This window comes from Dermacentor albipictus, chromosome 3, assembly GCF_038994185.2.
Source record: "Dermacentor albipictus isolate Rhodes 1998 colony chromosome 3, USDA_Dalb.pri_finalv2, whole genome shotgun sequence".
NCBI classification, from domain to species: domain Eukaryota; kingdom Metazoa; phylum Arthropoda; class Arachnida; order Ixodida; family Ixodidae; genus Dermacentor; species Dermacentor albipictus.
The window spans coordinates 124026332-124044084 of NC_091823.1; the positions used below are offsets into that span (position 1 = coordinate 124026332).

The following is a 17753-nucleotide window of genomic DNA, read 5'->3' on the forward strand; positions in this document are numbered from 1 at the left end:
TTCATACTACGGCACATCCACGACAGAAGATCCACGAAAGGGGATCGGCCAAGCATCGTGTCTGCGTGTTGATTGTGATGATGTCTTCCATACTATGGCATGTATACACGACAGGGGATCGGCCAAGCGGCGTGTCGGCATGTTCATTGTGATGACGACTTCCATATTATGGCATATATCCAAGAAAGGGAATCGGCTGAGCGGCGTGTGAGCATGTTGATTGTGGTAATGTCTTTCATGTTATGGCACATATCCACGAAAGGGGATCGGCCAAGCAGCGTGTCTGCATGTTGATTTGGATGATGACTTCCATACTATGGAATATATCCAAGAAAAGGGATCGGCCGAGCGGCGTGTGGGCATGTTGATTGCGATGATGTCTTTCATGTTATGGCACATATCCACGAAAAGGGATCGGTCAAGCTGCGTGTCTGCATCTTGACTTTGATGATGACTTTGATACTATGGCACATATCCACGAAAAGGGATCGGTCAAGCTGCGTGTCTGCATCTTGACTTTGATGATGACTTCGATACTATGGCACATATCCACGAAAAGGGATCGGTCAAGCTGCGTGTCTGCATCTTGACTTTCATGATGACTTCGATACTGTGGCACATATCCACGAAAGGGGATCGGCCAAGCAGCGTGTCTGCATGTTGATTTGGATGATGACTTCCATACTATGGCATATATCCAAGAAAAGGGATCGGCCGAGCGGCGTGTGGGCATGTTGATTGTGATGTCTTTCATGTTATGGCACATATCCACGAAAAGGGATCGGTCAAGCTGCGTGTTTGCATCTTGACTTTGATGATGACTTCGATACTATGGCACATATCCACGAAAGGGGATCGGCCAAGCGGCGTGTGTGCATGTTGATTTTGATGATGACTTCGATACTATGGCACATATCCACGAAAAGGGATCGGTCAAGCTGCGTGTCTGCATCTTGACTTTCATGATGACTTCGATACTGTGGCACATATCCACGAAAGGGGATCGGCCAAGCAGCGTGTCTGCATGTTGATTTGGATGATGACTTCCATACTATGGCATATATACAAGAAAAGGGATCGGCCGAGCGGCGTGTGGGCATGTTGATTGTGATGTCTTTCATGTTATGGCACATATATATATTCACGAAAAGGGATCGGTCAAGCTGCGTGTCTGCATCTTGACTTTGACGATGACTTCGATACTGTGGCACATATCCACGAAAGGGGATCGGCCAAGCGGCGTGTCTGCGTATGTTGACTGTGATGATGACTTCCATACTATGGCACATATCCACGAAAGGGGATCGGTCAGCGTACGTATATTTATAAATCGCTCTATAGCACGATAATTGAAGGAATACACAATATTAAGCTAAACAAAATCCATCGACATGTTGATTTTTAAAAAAACGGTGCTTTTGTCAAATCAAAGAGAGAGCCTAACAGTCGAATGTTTAGAAGCCACCAGAGGTCACTCCGGCGATCATACTGAATCGTTCAGCTGACTCTGTGCTGCGCATTCCCTGATGGGAAGGAAAGACTCGACTTGGAGCTCATTGAGCTGGAACGACTCTTGGGAGACTTGCGACTCGGCGGCAGCGGCTGCTCCAAGGTCTCCTTCATGACGTCGATGGTTGGTTTGCTGGACGTCTAGGTCCTGCGTGCCACCAGCTTGACGGTTTCAGTGCTCGCTTTGCTCGCCATCGAGGGCCGGCGAGACACCAACTTCTGGGAATGTTGCCCTGTGGTAAGCAACGCGTGAAACGCCATCACTGTGGCGAACAACAGGGTCGCCGCTATGGCTAGGCTCAGGTCTTCGCGGCCCACGTCTCGAAGTCCGGACGTCGGGTATGCGGCGATGGCGCCCACGCGTCCGCAGGCGGCCACCCAAGCCAACGCCGTGACTCGCACTGGTGTGGGGAACGCCTCGACGACGTATACACCGCGTGCACGACGATTGCCAAGTAGGCGATATCTTGGCCGCAATGAATATCGCCGCGAAAAGCGGAGCCAGACTGGCCGCCGTGGCACTGACACTCATGCAGCACGCCAAGAATATGAAGGTCACCATGCTGATCCTAAGGAGCCGCGTCATGCGACCGCCCGCGCTGCGAGGACGTACAGGATCGCGTAGCTGCACACCGTGGCGCCGGACGAGGCCCACCAGAGGTGCCTCACGTTCGTCGCTGCCGACGTGAGGAGAAACATGTGGGCGGCGAAAGTGATCACGGCGTGCGTCGCGAGCGCAACCACGGCGCGCCACCGCACGTCGCCTCCGGGACATCCGGAGCTGCCCGGCGTGTAGACTCTCTTCATGGCATCGCTCCTGGCAGCCTCGGCTTTCAACATGTTCATCAGCCAGTCGATGCCGAACGGCCTGAAGTTGTTGACCTCGGCCGCGGACAACATGGCGACGCCGGCTCTATGCAGGTCCCGCTTGGCGATGAACCATCGCGGCGACTCCAGGGTGATGGCGAACGCGACCACGTGGAGTAGAGTTGGTGCCAGGAGGACGACCTGCAGCAGAAACCAGCTGAGGCGCGCTGAAGCCAGGTGAACCAAGCTGAGCCGAAGCAGATGGGACCACATATCGGACAGCAGGAACGGGAATGACGAGGCGAAGGTGGTCATTGAGACTCGGTCGCTGTAGCCGGACTCTTCGTAAAGCATCACGAGGCTGACGAGTACGTTGGTCGCGCCGAAAGCGGCCGCGAGGAACCTGGTCGAAAGGTACATGCTGTAGGTGTCGGCGAAGCAGCCCGCGGACGTCATGGTCAGCAGCATTGAGACCAACACCCACAGGACCGGCTTGCGACCACCGCGGTCGGCCATACATGTGACCCGACGCGATCACGAGGAGCGGCGAGCCTGCACCGTGCACTATTTTGGCGAAGGTGTTGAGCCAGCGCCAGCGTAAGACAAGGTTCCATCGGCTCACCATGGTAGTGTGCGCGTGTTCAGCGTCGTAGTCCCAGGCGTCGCACTCGACTGCCACGGTGTCGTTGCGGTCGCCCCTGTTCGAGTAGACCAGGCATCGGCTGAACCACCCGTCGGCTTCCACCGGGATGGCCGCACTGTTCCAATCCGCGGTGGACATGTTCAGCCAGGTGGCTGCCGGCACCAGTGGTCCACGTCTCCGGAGGTCAGTGCGAACGCGATCGCGTGGCAGTTCATGGCGAACGTGGAGAGAACGGCCACGAGCAGCATTTCTCGCTGGAAATTGCCGTAGCCGAATGCGTCGTGGCAGTCAAAGCAGTCGGCGGTTTGCAAGTCGAGCTCTTTGAGACGCCGCCGGGAGAACAGGTCCACGGCATGGGCCGTGCGCGAGCAACCTGATGATGATGATAATGGTCTCATATTACGGCTCATACCCCCACTGGGGGATTGGCCTAGTGAGCTGAAGCATTTACTTAATCTTTTGAAGTATTACGTATTCGCTTAAAATAAGAAAAAAACCTGCAGGCTTTTCTTCTTCTACCTTTTCTTCATTCTAATACTGCGTGCCACCACAGCAGTGGATTGGACGACGATATGACGAAATATGCCAAGGTGTGCGGCATACGTTGAAAAGGAAGAAAAAATGGATTTTTCGTGTTTGCCGTATAGGATAAAGAAAGTCGCAGTGCTCTACGAAAGGCGCGAATTAGTGATAGAGATAGCACAGTATTAAACGAATATCCACGAAGATTCCCGGTCTTATCGGCCTCATAAATTTCAGTAATTAAGCGTTCGGTTTCTGGATAAACTAAAACACAAAACACAGTGTCTGGCGCGCAGGCAAACATGACGTCATCTCGCTCAGGGCGCGCAAGCACTCACTGTCAAAAATACTGGCGTGGTGAAGAGCGCCGGCAGCGGGGAGCGACCGCTTCGTGCTGCCGCTCGCGTCCATGCATCTCTGAAACTTCATATTACGCACCTTCGAACATTATAACACGAGCAGCGTTGCAGAAGGCACGGGGTTATTTTTCTCTCGCGATCCGGCATGTGCTGTAGCACATGAGAGCTCTACTAAACCAGTCGTCAAAATACAAAAAAAAGTTTTTATGCATGAATTGCGCGTTTCAGAAGCACGATTTCTTGAGCGGGACTATTTTAGTCGCGGAGGCAATCGGCTATCGCGCTTCGGTCATCTGGGCGGGGCCTCCACTTTTTTCTAATGTTGTAGGTACCCGACTGTAAGTGCCTCGAACGGCCAGTCGTGCGGCAACTTTGCCCGCATTTGCGGGCTTCTTTCACGCGCAGAAAAAAACACTTTTATGTACTTTTGATTAATTAATGAAGCATAAATATCCAGTTAGGAGGAATGAAAAAATAATATGGTTTGAGCATCTCCAAGGGACGGCAAACATTACCTTTGTTCTGTACAGCTACGTGGCATTTGCACATTTTTACACTCTGGCTAAAGTTAGCTGGGACGCCCTGTGCATTCGTATGCTGAATGACCTTATAGGACCAAATTGCACGATCAAGATGAAGGCATGCACACCAGCAGAAAAAATAACTGCACAGGCAATTCATATTTCGGCCTTTTATCGCTTATACACAGCAGCTGATAGACCCCTAGAAGGTGAGGCTGACACATACGGTACAACCTGTAATATATATATATATATATATATATATATATATATATATATATATATATATATATAGAGAGAGAGAGAGAGAGAGAGAGAGAGAGAGAGAGACGACGACGACGACGAACTGGACTGTACTCTGACGAAGGCTGGTGGACCAGCCTTCGTCAGAGTACAGTCCACTTCGTCGTGTCTTTCCTGCACATGTTACGTCGGGTCCTGCGTGCTGAACTCTGAAGAAACCCCCTACGTGTATATTACTTGCAGGCCGGGCCTGGTCATGCACACGCGGACACTGGCTAAGCATAACAATGAACGCCCGGGCCAGACCCAGGCTTGGAAACACGGGCTCGGGCTTCGTAAAGCGGGCCCGCGCCGGAAAATCAGGCCCGCGCAGTGCTCTTATGGCCGTAGATTTCCCTTCATTGCCACATAAAGTTGTCCGCGAGTATAGTACTATCACGGCCGCTGGATAAAAGCACAGTATGTTTTTATCCAGCCGCCGATAATATAGACTGTTGGGGTACGCGTTTGACAAAATCGATCGTCGTGAAATTCACGGTGAATTGTATGAATATCTCGAAGGAGGTCCCTGGAGAGCTCTGTATGTGCTCCCTGCGGGAGCATATAGTTGCTCTATATGGTCCACCATTGGGAAGCAAAATGAAACAAGGTTGAGGACCTTTTTCATTTTCTTAATCTGATATTTTTTTTGGCAACCGCTCATTTAGCGTTTCTGAAAGCTATAGCCAGAGCGCCCATTCTTTCTTGGAAAGCTCGTTTGCAGGCTCTGAAGTTGTTGAGGCGCAATCCATGCAATTTTTTAGAGCACAGCTCTTTGGCGTCCGTTCCTGGGTTTCGCGTCGTCGTCGGCGTTGTCGTCGGCCTCGTAACCAGCTCCGCCCCCCTTTCATCCCCCCAGCGCTAGCAGCGACCGACTGATACCGCTGGATGCCGCTGACGCCGCTAGATAGTCAAGATAACGTGACTGCATAGAACACCGTCGCCGCCATGCAGAAAGAGGAGGAAAGGGTCCCCCCCCCCCCCTGTTCTTGTGTGGCGGATAGGGTGCTCTTCAGTTGCCGACGCGCCGGTTATTTCACGTAGGCCCCGGCACGTCGACGAATACGTGACCACCTTCCCACGGCTAGACCTGGTTCTTAGCGCTGCGGAAGCGAGGGTATCATATTGTTTGTGTCGGCATCGGCGGCGTTGTCCCTGAAACCAACTCCGCAGCTGGGGTTGACTCACTATCGGCGTCAGCGGCATCAGTCAGTCGCTGCTATCTCTTCCCTCCTCCCTTTATCGTGTTGTCCGCTTGCTGCGCGCGCTTCTGCCCCCATCGTTTGCCGCTGGGTGTACACGCCGCCCCCTCCCCCCTCTTCCTGCGAGTCTCCGGTTGTCAAAGCGCCGGCTCGAACTTAATTCCTTTCTTCGCTCCTCCTCCAATGCAACCCCTGTGCGGTGGCAATCAGAGAGCCAGATCGGTGGCGGCGGATCTGTATATGTGCACCGCCCGAGCCGAAATTGCCGCTGCCGTTCGCCACTGCGAAATTATCTGCCAGTTCTTTCTGAGCCATGAGCGAGACGACCGATGGAAGTCCTCCGTCTGCTGCTGCTGCTGCTGCTGCTAAACGAGCTGCCAGAGCAGAGGCCCAGCGCCGTCGCCGTCAGAATCCAGAGGTGCGTGCCGCCGAAGCAGAAGCTTACCGTCGCCGCCGTCGAGATGATCCAGGAGTACGCGTCGCCGAAGCAGAGGCTAAGCGCCGCCGCCGAGAAGACCCTGCCGTTCGCGCCGCCGAAGCGGAGGCTCATCGCCGCCGTCGAGAGAAGCGAGGCTGAAGCAGAAGCTCATCGCCGCCGCCGAGGAGACTCTGCAGTTCGCGCCGCCGAAGCGGAGGCTCATCGCCGCCGTCGAGAGCAACCAAGCGAGGCTGAAGCAGAAGCTCATCGCCGCCGCCGAGAAGACCCTTCCGTTCGCACCGCCGAAGCGGAGGCTCATCGCCGCCGTCGAGAGCAACCAGCAGAAGCAGAAGCTCATCGCCGTCACAGAGAAGACTCTACCGTTCGCGCGGCCGAGGCCGAGGCCAAACGCAAACAAAGGCTCGCAAACAGTCAGGGTGCAACAAATGCTTTCCGGCGACAGTTTACAGACAATCCGTTTGGAAGTGTGTGTTCAGTGTGTGATCGGCTCTGGTTCCAAAATGACGTGAAACCGCTTCCGGATACGTGCCGTGAAAATCTCCGGTGTGCGTTTCCCAACTCGGACTTGTGTCAATTCAGACTGTGTTCTTCATGCATGCAAAATCTATCGAAAAGGTGAAACAGTTTATTTGCTGCGCTCAAATTTCGCATTAGGAAGTAACGTAATTGTCGGTAATTTTTTTTTCTTAGTGACTGATCTTGTGCTGCAATACTGGAAAATACGAAGCCGAGTTAGATCGATAGATTATTCGCATAGAAGAAGTCTATCATGGTTTTCTGTGTGCCAATATATATATATATATATATATATATATATATATGGGGGTTTTCTTCAAAGTTCAGCACACAGGACCCGACGTAACATACGCAGGAAAGAGACGACGAATTTTTTGGAAGACTTCTTTTACTTAACGTTTTCGGCTGGTGGACCAGCCTTCGTCAGAGTACAGACTGTACTCTGACGAAGGCTGGTCCACCAGCCGAAAACGTTAAGTAAAAGAAGTCTTCCAAAAAATTCGTCGTCTCTTTCCTGCGTATATATATACATATATACATATATATATATATATATATATATATATATATATATATATATATATATATATATATATATATATATATACCAGAAAAAAAGCAGTTCTGGGTCCGGGTAAATATTCACAGTGAAGTAGACGCGCGTATGAAGCGGTTTATTGACGTTTCGGCCAGACCCCGGCCGAAACGTCAATAAACCGCTTCATAAGCGCGTCTACTTCACTGTATATATATATAAATATATATATATATATATATATATATATATATATATATATATATATATATATATATATATATATATATATTGTAGAAAATTGTCACTGAAGGTCCGGCTGTTGCTCGTCAATTTTGAATCGCCGGCAGCAAAAGGACGAGCTGACGTATTCCCCATTTGACTGCTCTCCTTGCGCTCTCTTTGAATCGGCCAGTGCTGACGGCACCTGAAAGGTACCCCCTTGGAGATATCATGATCCATTAGAGGTGCCGCCACATTGATTTTCAGTTTTCGTCATTTTATCACTTACAAAGGCTCTGTTCTCGCTACGAATTCTTTATTAGAGAAGCCTCATCTTTCGATTTAGCGCGAGATAATAAATTCCTGTTGTGTCCCTCCAAAAACTGCTCCTTTTTTTCCGCGGTAGTTCACTGTCTTTCCAATAGTCAGTACAGGCATGTCACCTAATTAAGCCTGAATAAGTATTACTGCTCGTAAATATTCCTGCTCTGTTGTCAAGTCACTACAATTTGTACATCGGTTTTGAAAAACACGTTCAAAACAGGTACCCCCTCCCGGTCCCTGTTCTTTCGAAACCTTCAGCCACGCCAACTATATGTATGCCCGAAACGACTTCAATCAGTTTCAATTGATAAGTTATTCCTTCAAAACTCTATTTTTGATAATTTCATGGCTGAATAACAAAATAGAAAGCGAAGAGCGAACTTACAATTTCAGGTCTTCGCGCCGAAACCTCAACGCCGATAAGTCAATGTGACGTCATGAATTTCGATTTTTTTTATCTTGCGTGCCTAAGTTGTTGTGACGCTGTCAAAGTTCTCAAAACTTTCTATAACAAGTCTTCGGCTCCTTTAAAATGCGGTGTAGTCTTCCATATTGTACCGATAAAAACTAGGCCCGCGAGTCGCGGCAGTTGGTGCGGGAATTTCAACATGGCATCGTCAACATTATTTCGTCCTTGCGTCTTTTCTGGCTTATCAAGCCTTCTCCCACAGTAAAAGTGGCTAAGAGAGTCACAGTATTGATGGCAAAATGCAGTTTCCTAATACAGAGCTTTTACAGAGCGTGCTTCCCAGCACGGATGGGGAAGCAGCTAGGGTTCTAGGGACGTCATTTTCATGCGTACAGGGCGTACCTAGACGCTAGGGCCAGGTATTTCGTCCTTGCGTCTTTTCTCGCTTATCAAGCCTTCTTCCACAGTATAAGTGGCTATGAGAGTCACAGTATTGATGGCAAAATGCAGTTTGCTAATACTGAGCTTTTTTAACGCATATATAGGGATCGTGTGGAGCAAACAGCGCGTGCTTCCCTGCAAAGGTAGGGAAGGAGCTAGGGTGCTGAGACGTCATTTTCATGAGTACAAGGCGTACCTAGACGCTAGGGCCAGGTGGCCAGGCGCAGATGTACATACCTATATGTACGCATTATCCATGTTGCACTCGTTTTCTTATGTTATAGTCACTCCTATTCTACCACGCAGTGGTGATAGTCTTGTGCTACGCCGCTGGAAATGAATCGCACCGTGAGTGCACAATCAACTGAATTGGTTCTTAAAAGTCCCTATACCAGCCATTCATTTTTCACCAGCCAAGGCCCCTAGACAAGCAGCAAAATATAGTGCCGTTTCACACATTCCTACGCACAGTTTGGTTTTGGTCATCACCTATCGCCTCCTCTATTTTGGTTTTGTTGTAGCCACCACTGCTATCCTGCGCTTTTGCTGGCGTCGACTACGCGCGACTTGCACATGACGTGGCAGATACAGACCCAGCCGTGGTTAGAACCGTTTATGCTCGCAATTATGGAGTGCCAAGTTCCGCCTGTGTGACGGATGACTTTTGCGGTGAGACACGTTTCTTTGTGGGTCACGTGGAGTGCGTTGGTGTGTTGTGCGCAACGGTGGACTTTGGCGTGGTAGTGTGGAGTGTTTTCGTTGGCGCGCGTACTACGTCCGTGTGCGAACGCAAGCGCTCCCATGCACTAACCCTGTCCAGCTGCCCTGTCGTTGCATCCTCGTCGTTCCTCGCATGATCGTCACCCTATAGTATTATTTCAGCGCTAGCGACGTTTATGTTTTGTAGTAGCGTGCGCTCCTTCTGCTGTTGTATTTGACCTAGATGGTGTTTCCCTTTGTAAATCTGCTTCGTCCTTTGTTTTGTTTTTCCCTTGGAAGCTGCGCCTCGTGCATGCGATATACACGAGGCGAAACTTCCGATTCTGTTAGACTGTCGATCGGAATCTGTTTAGTAAGAAAAGATTTAAACCGTGCCACTTCAGCTTAAGACAAACATTTTCGCTTCAGTGCATAATCAGAGCGACAAATTGACAGGCGGCAGCAGATTCTTGATGCAAACACAGAAGTAGCTAGACACGGCAGAGCGCCTTGTCCGTCTTTCCTTTGTGTCGGGTTAGTTCGTACTTTTTCTGTGCCTGTATGAAACCAACAGCGAATTGTTTTGCCCTGCTCACGTGGTCGAAGAAGGGCTACCGAATACGCGGTGAAGTCCCCTGCCAAAGCAAAACTACATTAACTTGCGATGTCTGACAGGGTTACTGCATCACTAAAATTTGACAAAATTGCCCTGTCTTTCTTTTTTTCGCTTTCTGCTAACACCTAGGCGCTAACATTTTCAGCTAAACACCGTTACAATGGCTTTCTTCCATTTAATTTCTTTTTCGCTTTTCTTTTTACTTTAATTTTGCAGGGTTAATAGGTGCATGCTTTTACAGGTGTGGTGCCACGGCTTTTCGTGTAACAAGGGATCCAGATTTAATTAAGCTTTTCCTTGGCACGTGCAACAGGGTGTACAGACATGTTGCAAGCATATTGCAAGCACCACTCATCGCTCAAATCTACTTAATTTATTTATAATCAAGCATGCTTGAGTATTGCGAACAAAGCGCATCGAACACGCACTCATTACTCGTAACACATGCCCAGCATAGCTGCAGCTCCTGCTAGCATTAAGTGTGGGAGTCCCTCACAACAGTGGTTGACTTGGCATGCAGAACAGCAGACCTTCATTAAATGTGCCCCTGTAATTTGGAGCTTAGCATAACTTTGCCAGCATGTCGACTCTAAGTGGTACTACTGAGCCAGCTCTACCTTCTCCTTATTCTATCTAGCCTGTCCATCCCTCGTCCTCCCGCAATATCCACCCTCACATATATACGTTATAGAAAGTGCTCACTCATAAGAAATAGGAGGTTACTAATTAACTGCTCATTCATCGTATTTTGACTGAAAAGTGCATTAGGCTAACATAAACATTGTTGATTTTGTGCGCTAGCATTGAAACCACGCTTGACCATGCACCAAATGCTGAAACAATTCATTTTGGTTTAAATTTGAGGATACAGACAATTTTCTTTCCTTTGCAGGAAAGTGCGTAATGTGTTCTACGACACAGATTCATAAAAGTGTGCAAGTTCACTTTCATAGAACACGTTTGCACAGTAAATGAAACTCATTCAAGTTACATCTTCCTACAAGTATGAAAAAGGGTTGGATTTCAAGTTAAATGAAGTGTCTTTCTTTCTTTTTTTTGCAATTTGTCATGGTGTTGTCTTAATTGTTCCTGAGGTTGTTTTATCATATCTGGTGCATTTGTAAAAAAATGCTGCATATCGTCGTCCCTAGAGACCAACCACTTAAGACGCTAGGATGTGGCATTGAGGTTATTTATTTATTTATTTGTTTATTCAACCTTAGAGACCCAAAGGGCATTGTCTAAGGGCAGTTATAATATCTAAATGAATATCAGAGAACAGGAGGCAAACACTAAGCATTTCATAATCAAATAACATAACAAAATTAATCAGATTTAACAAAATTAAACACAGACAATACAGAATAGCAGTGCATGCAGATGCGTACCAAAATATAAGACGTACAGACAAAAGAGAATGCTAGTATGGTAACAAAATTACATGTATTCTCCTAACAGTACAAGCTAAACACGTGCTCATGGATATGGTTATGTAGATAGATAGATTTAATTGATAGGAAAGACAAGAGAGGGTGACCTGAGCTAGTGCACTTCAGTCTGCTACTTTGTACTAGGGAAAGGGAACATGATCATGCAAGTCTTGGTTCGAGAGATGGGCAAAGATGGACCAGCTGGTACCTTGGTGGTCTTGGTAAGAGGATACAATGTGGCTTTTGTGGGGCAGGTACATATAGTCTTAATTTGTGCAGTGGTTGTAACACTTCTATCTCAAAGTAACATACTGTAGCTTAGACATGTTATTTAAATTTGTAAGAGAATAACAAAAAGTATTCAGTGATTGAATCATATTGCTTAAGCAGTTCCATTGAAGATGGTCATGTATAGAGATAGTGTTCAAGTGCTAAATAAATGGTTCTAATACCTGTTATTGGCACTAAGAACTTCTATTAGGCATACATAAGTAGAATCAATAACTTTAAAAATTTGCGCTTCCAAGTATAACACCGGTGTCACATGGCTGCTTTTGATCGCGATCGAGCCGGATCTGGATCGAATTTCGTGACCAATTGGCTCCCTCGTGCATCTTGTGCAAAGGAGCCAATCACGACTAAGAAATTCTAGCCCAATAGGGCTCGATCCTAATCGAAAGTACGCCATGTGACACCTGTATAAGTAATCTAACTATACATAAGGGAAGAAAGGAGCGTGGTAAGGATTGAGTATGTTAGGTACATTAATTTTCACTTTAAAGCTACACAGAGACCAAATAAACTCAAACTAAAGAACAAGCAGGAACCAAACACTCCATTTATATTTGAGGCTTTACAGTTTTCTTGGCACTGCCGAAGGGTGTTAAACCATACTTAAAAGCATATGATGGATTTATTTGCATTGAAATTACGCCCCTGCCTAGAACTTCTGATGTTTATTTCAACTCGGAAAGGATATTATTCTAGTCAAAGTCTTGAATTAAGCAAAATGAGACATCCGCCCAATCGTAACAGTTGCTACAAAGGAAGCCTGCATAGATTCCTCGAAAGAAAACCCTCACATTTGAAGAAAAATTAATCCTGGTCCTGGACTCGAGCCCGGGAGCATCGCCTTTCTGGTGCAGCCGCTCTACCATCTGCGCTAACCAGGCACCTAGCAGATGGCAGGGCAAAGTCGAATTTGTCAACAACTCGAAGCAAAGGCAAGAGTGTGATGTAATAGCGCTGTGGAAACCCGCAAGGTGGAGAGCAAACCTTGCGGGTTTCCACAGAACTATTACGCCAAAGTCTTGAATGTTCAAGTTTAATTTTTAAGTCAACTGGCCATGCAACATGGGGATGGTGGCAGAGTTTTCTTGTGTATCTGAAATGAGGAAGTTATAGTTCACCGTTTTGCCTGAACTTTCTCTTGGTAATGTCTGCAGGATGCATCAAGTTGGCTAACGCACACTTTAACATCTTTGAGAGGGAATTTCCAACCATCTCATTTTTATGCGAAGCATATTACGAGAGCTCAACCCAGCTCCTCAGGCACGGCGGTGTCGCCTTCAATACCACGTGACACCGTGACGTCACGACAGCGGAAAAACGGCGCTTCAGCTCACGCCGTCGCTCGCGGCATCGCCCCCCGCATCGGACGCGGTGAGCGTCGAGCAACGCAGCGTTCGGCGCGACAACGAAATGTGCGCCTGAGCAAGCGCCGCACGCCTGAGCCGACGCCGACGACACCGGCTTTTCTGCGACACGAGCTCCTTAACACTGTCGCGTTAAAATAAAGGCTTGTATGCTTCGCATCCTGGGCTTAACCTTAGCTAAGCCACAGCCATTTTTTTTACAGTGTTAAAAGACCTTTGAAACAATTATTATCGCACATGAGAGGATCATTTAGATGCGGGTAGTGTCTCTTAATCCAAGCTTTCCCTAAAAGAATTTTGACACAGTGCGGTATATTAAAGTAGTTGCAAAGAAATAAAAATTATCCTTTGAAGTTGTTGCTTTCTTCTCAATTTTAACTCCTTTAACATGTGACTGTGTTCTGCCACCTCGAATGCTGTATCATACGATGACGCCACAGTTGTCTTGGTCTGACTGGTTTGAAGGAGTGCATCCCTGCATCTCTCCTTACCAGTTGTGTTCTTTCTCATTGCTGGGGTGATGTTACCTCAAAGGGAGAAAAGGTGCAGAACTGTCATCTGCAGGAAGAATTTGCTAAAGCGACCTCCTTGCACACAACTGTTTTACAGAGAGGTGCAGCTAATTCATCAGCATCTTAGAAGTGAGCACAACACGACTATATTTAACTCTAAGCTAGTCATTCTGTTATACATATGCAAGTTGTTTGCTGTCTACTCTCCATTATCCTCGTACCCTGTCTTTTTGCTACCCTGCACGAGGCAAATGTTAAAGGCACGCATTTTTCCAAAGATTCACTTATCATGATGTCCTTGTGGCATGCCATAAACATGAATCATTCATCTGAATCATTCAACTTGCACAAGTAGGTATATAAAAGCTCCTGAATATTTATTATCAATGAAAACTGAAATGTTATTTGAATTTTAGAATGATCCCTGAATGTGCAAGGCTAAGGTTTGATGAAGAGGGTATAATATTTTGCCATGTCAGTGTTTCAATGAGAAGTCCACTACTCTTTCGTTTTGGCTTTTATCTCTTGAAGGAAAAACAGCTGTGCTGTGAGAAAACCAAACCAAACAATGCCATCTGCTGTTTGGTACTGCAATGAGCTTTATATACAGTTTTGTCAAAACATCTTGCCTCAGAGTGCTTTTCACAGCGTTTCTCTGAACACACTGGTTTGATTGGCCTTAGGTCCCTCATTTTTAAGATCTTCATGTAAAATTTGGAGCCCACTGAAAGGGGAATTTATTAATGCAGGTGTGGCAAGCAGCTGAAGATGATGAGAACAGCATGTGTGCTTGGAGGAGGAAGGTGGCATTGTTATGAAGAAACTGTGAAGATGGCACGATGGATGCAAGCTCTGGTTAGATCAAGGTAGCACGATATGGCCTTGGGGTGGCCTGTTTCTAGTCTAATTATTACCAGCACAGCCAGTGTGGAGGAGTGAACGTCGAGAGCAGTGTCCGAGTTTCCAGTTGGAGGTGCCGGAAGCCAGGTGAGAGTTGGGCCACCAGCTGCTAGTGGAGCCAGGATTTTCATAATCTCCTATCTGAATTTGAAGTGCTGTGTTTTTGATGTGCTGCTTTGTTTTACAAGCATGCTTCCCAGCAGCTTGTGTGACTGGCCCTTCAGCTCTTCTGTATAATGGTTTTACTTGCCACATCTGCAGCTAACCCAACTAACTGAGTTGGCCAATGGGCTGTGGGAGGTTGATGTGAGCTATAGGCTTCAGGCTTCCTTCCCTTGCATGTCCACAAAATATCAGTGAATTCTGGTTAGGAGGGAGTGCACTTACTTAACCTGTTGCTCCTGGAGGAAGGGCAAACAAATTGGCTGTATTCCAAATTTCCAGCAAAGGAACTGGCCCACAACACTCTTGCAAACAGGACTTTTATTACAGTGATAAAAACATATAAAAGGCACTAGAGGGATTTGAGTCAAGCTAAATGAATTGGTTACTGCTTCAAGACATATTAAGCTATTATTGAGGACAGGGCTTTTTTCTCAAGTGAGAAAATGGCAAGCATAAGGCAGGATTGGTGAAATAAGGTACCTGCTCCCATTGTTTAACATGTCCTGCTAGTAAATGGTGAAGCATAGTCAACCACTTACAATGAAGAAAAGTGGATGCACTTTTGTCAAGACAAGATGCATCCAGATGCTGTCAAGATGCATTGCTTGTCAAGGCATTGCTTGCCCTCTCTATGTGGCCCTGTGACTCACAGGAGGCAGTATTTAATGTTTAATATTTGCGACAGAAATGGGCATGGTCAGAACATCTAATGAGGAGGGAAGATCACCGACGGTCATTAAGGGTAACGGACTGGATTCCAAGAGAAGGGAAGCGTAGCAGGGTGCGGTAGAAAGTTAGGTGGGCAGATGAGATTAAGAAGTTTGCAGGGACAACATGGCCACAATTAGTACATGACCGGGGTAGTTGGAGAAGTATGGGAGAGGCCTTTGCCCTGCAGTGGGCGTAACCAGGCTGATGATGATTTGCAGCACTAGAGCCGAAATTCGTCTACTTGGTTTTCCCTAATAATGCAATAACAGTGCACGAAATGAGGAACAAACATAGAAGACAGTGCTGACTTACAACTAGTCTGTATTTTTCAGAGGGCACACATTTATATTCAACACAGCAAAAAAGAAAACTATTTGCACTTTACGCAGAAACACCTTTTCCTTGTCAATAAGAAAAGGGGAAGGGGTGCTCACATACTGCTCACCAAGTTTTTCAGTCAAATTTGTTTCAGTGACAAGAGAAATGATCAAAACAGGTTTGATTACAGCATATCAACATAGTATTGTGATCAGAGCACCACTAGTAAGTCGGAGGTTGACACAACGTTGTCAGGTTTACAATGTCGCAACACTGAAGGTTGATAATTGGAGCCTAATTATGTTTTTAACTGATTGCTTTATGGCAAATGTTGTAATGGCAAAGTTGAAACTGTCAACATGCAGGACCATTGCAATTGGAACCAATTTTGTAACTAGAACCAATTTTGTAACTAGAACCAATTTCGAGATATACGAAGACAGTTAGCAAGATGAGTTGGTGTCCTAAATACTTCCCTTGAGCATCGATGCCGACTATGGGGGGTTGGGGGTTGGGGGCAGAGCCCCCACCTCTCCTTAAAGTGTCATGAGACAGTTGGGTGTCCGGAACAGCTCTGCATACTCGGGAAACCCGCGGAGGAGCATGCACGGTCTCTTGCGTGGGCCCACAGCTTTTCAAAAGCTGCGTAACGTCCGTTGTGGGCTTTGCGGGACATTATCGCGTGTCTACAGGAGCGTATTTCATGATATGGCTCTTGCCGAAAGTATGACTTCGGCTTGTAGTTTGACTTCATGGCAGCTGATATTGACTACACAGTTTCAGAAGCTGGCATATGGCGGCACTGAGTAGCATACTACCAGCTCCTGTGCGTGCAAGTCAACAGTCCGCTCCTTAACTTTTGTGTCCGGTCAACTGTCGGCGTTTTGTTGCACGTGCACTTCACTACATACGCATGACGTTGCGCGCAGCGTACATGGGTGGTTGCGGATGCCCAATTTAAACTGTCGATTACCATAATTCTGTCGCCCACATCATTTCAGGTTTCTTTTGAGTTGTCCCTACCTTTTCACTAAAAATTTTATTTTGGGTAAAAGCTTACTGCATCACTGTTTGTGTGGAGGTGCACGGCTTTTAATTCATACTTTCGCTTTATTTCTGCAAATCCTGACAATAGGAGGACAAGCACATTAGAAGCACCAGCAGTGGCTACCTTAACTGTATTTTCTCACTTCAACATTAAGAAAAAAGATTTCTGCTGTAATCGCCATACACTCACATAATATATTATTTAAAGAGACGGAGGTAGCCAAATAGCAATTATTTCTAATGGTATGGATAGCCTATGCCGGGGCATGAATATGTTGCTGTATGTTCACCTCGCTCCAAATTCCTTTGTGTGCTTTTTTTTGATCCTGTAAAAAACATGCAGAGTTCAGTGGCCCCTTCGGCAGAATTTGATCAACGGTATGTGAGATGCACGTGAATGGTATGTGTTTTAATAGTACTGCTCCTTTTTCCAGTAAGCAATGCTAACGAGTGATAAAAAGAAACCTCTTCTAAATATTTACAACTTATATTATGGATGGAAACATCCCCAATTGTCTGCAGAAGTCATAAATATATATAATTCACTCAGCAACCGAAATGAGGTGAAGCCAGATTCACTCAGAATCAGAATCAATAGCAGTCATGCGCAGCACTGCTTGTACTTGAATTCGTGGTTAAAAGCACTACAGTTTCACCAGAAAGGCGATGCAGTACTAGTGATAGCGAAGTACAAGACAATTACACGAATTAACATTACACCACCGAGAGACGCCAGATTCTTCATGGTGCGAGAGGACTCGGGCTAGGAAATTGAACTGTCTCCCACTATGAGGCCTTGTAAGGACTCATATAAAGCTGTTACTTTGACGAACAATTCTTCAAGGTCAGATGAAGTTTCTTCAAGATCTACTGTTATTGAGGTTAACACATACACACACACACACGCGCGGGGTGTTTGGAAAGTTGGTTGGGTCCCAGCCTCCTCCGGGAAAATGAAAACGTTCCACC

At 46.8% G+C, this 17753-nt stretch overlaps 2 protein-coding genes across 4 annotated transcripts in view; one reads left to right on the forward strand and one right to left on the reverse strand.

Moving 5' to 3' along the window:
* Window positions 1-1308: 1308 nt before the first annotated feature.
* LOC139057910 (solute carrier family 22 member 13-like) lies at window positions 1309-3311 on the reverse strand. The gene is made up of 2 exons (XM_070536700.1): window positions 2939-3311; window positions 1309-2880 (listed from the first exon to the last, which is right to left on the reverse strand). The coding sequence occupies exon 2, from the start codon at window positions 2830-2832 to the stop codon at window positions 2092-2094; it is 741 nt and encodes a 246-aa protein (XP_070392801.1). The 5' UTR covers window positions 2833-2880; window positions 2939-3311; the 3' UTR covers window positions 1309-2091.
* A 5813-nt stretch (window positions 3312-9124) lies between these two features.
* Window positions 9125-17753, forward strand: part of LOC135909448 (uncharacterized) — a 63544-nt gene continuing 54915 nt past the window's right edge. The window contains exons 1-2 of one of the 3 annotated variants that reach the window (XM_070536027.1): window positions 9125-9400; window positions 14393-14630. The gene's annotated coding sequence lies outside the window, so the exon portion shown is untranslated. The remainder of the gene's footprint in view (window positions 9401-14392; window positions 14631-17753) is intronic. The other 2 variants (XM_065441412.2, XM_070536028.1) reach the window with 2 other exon arrangements.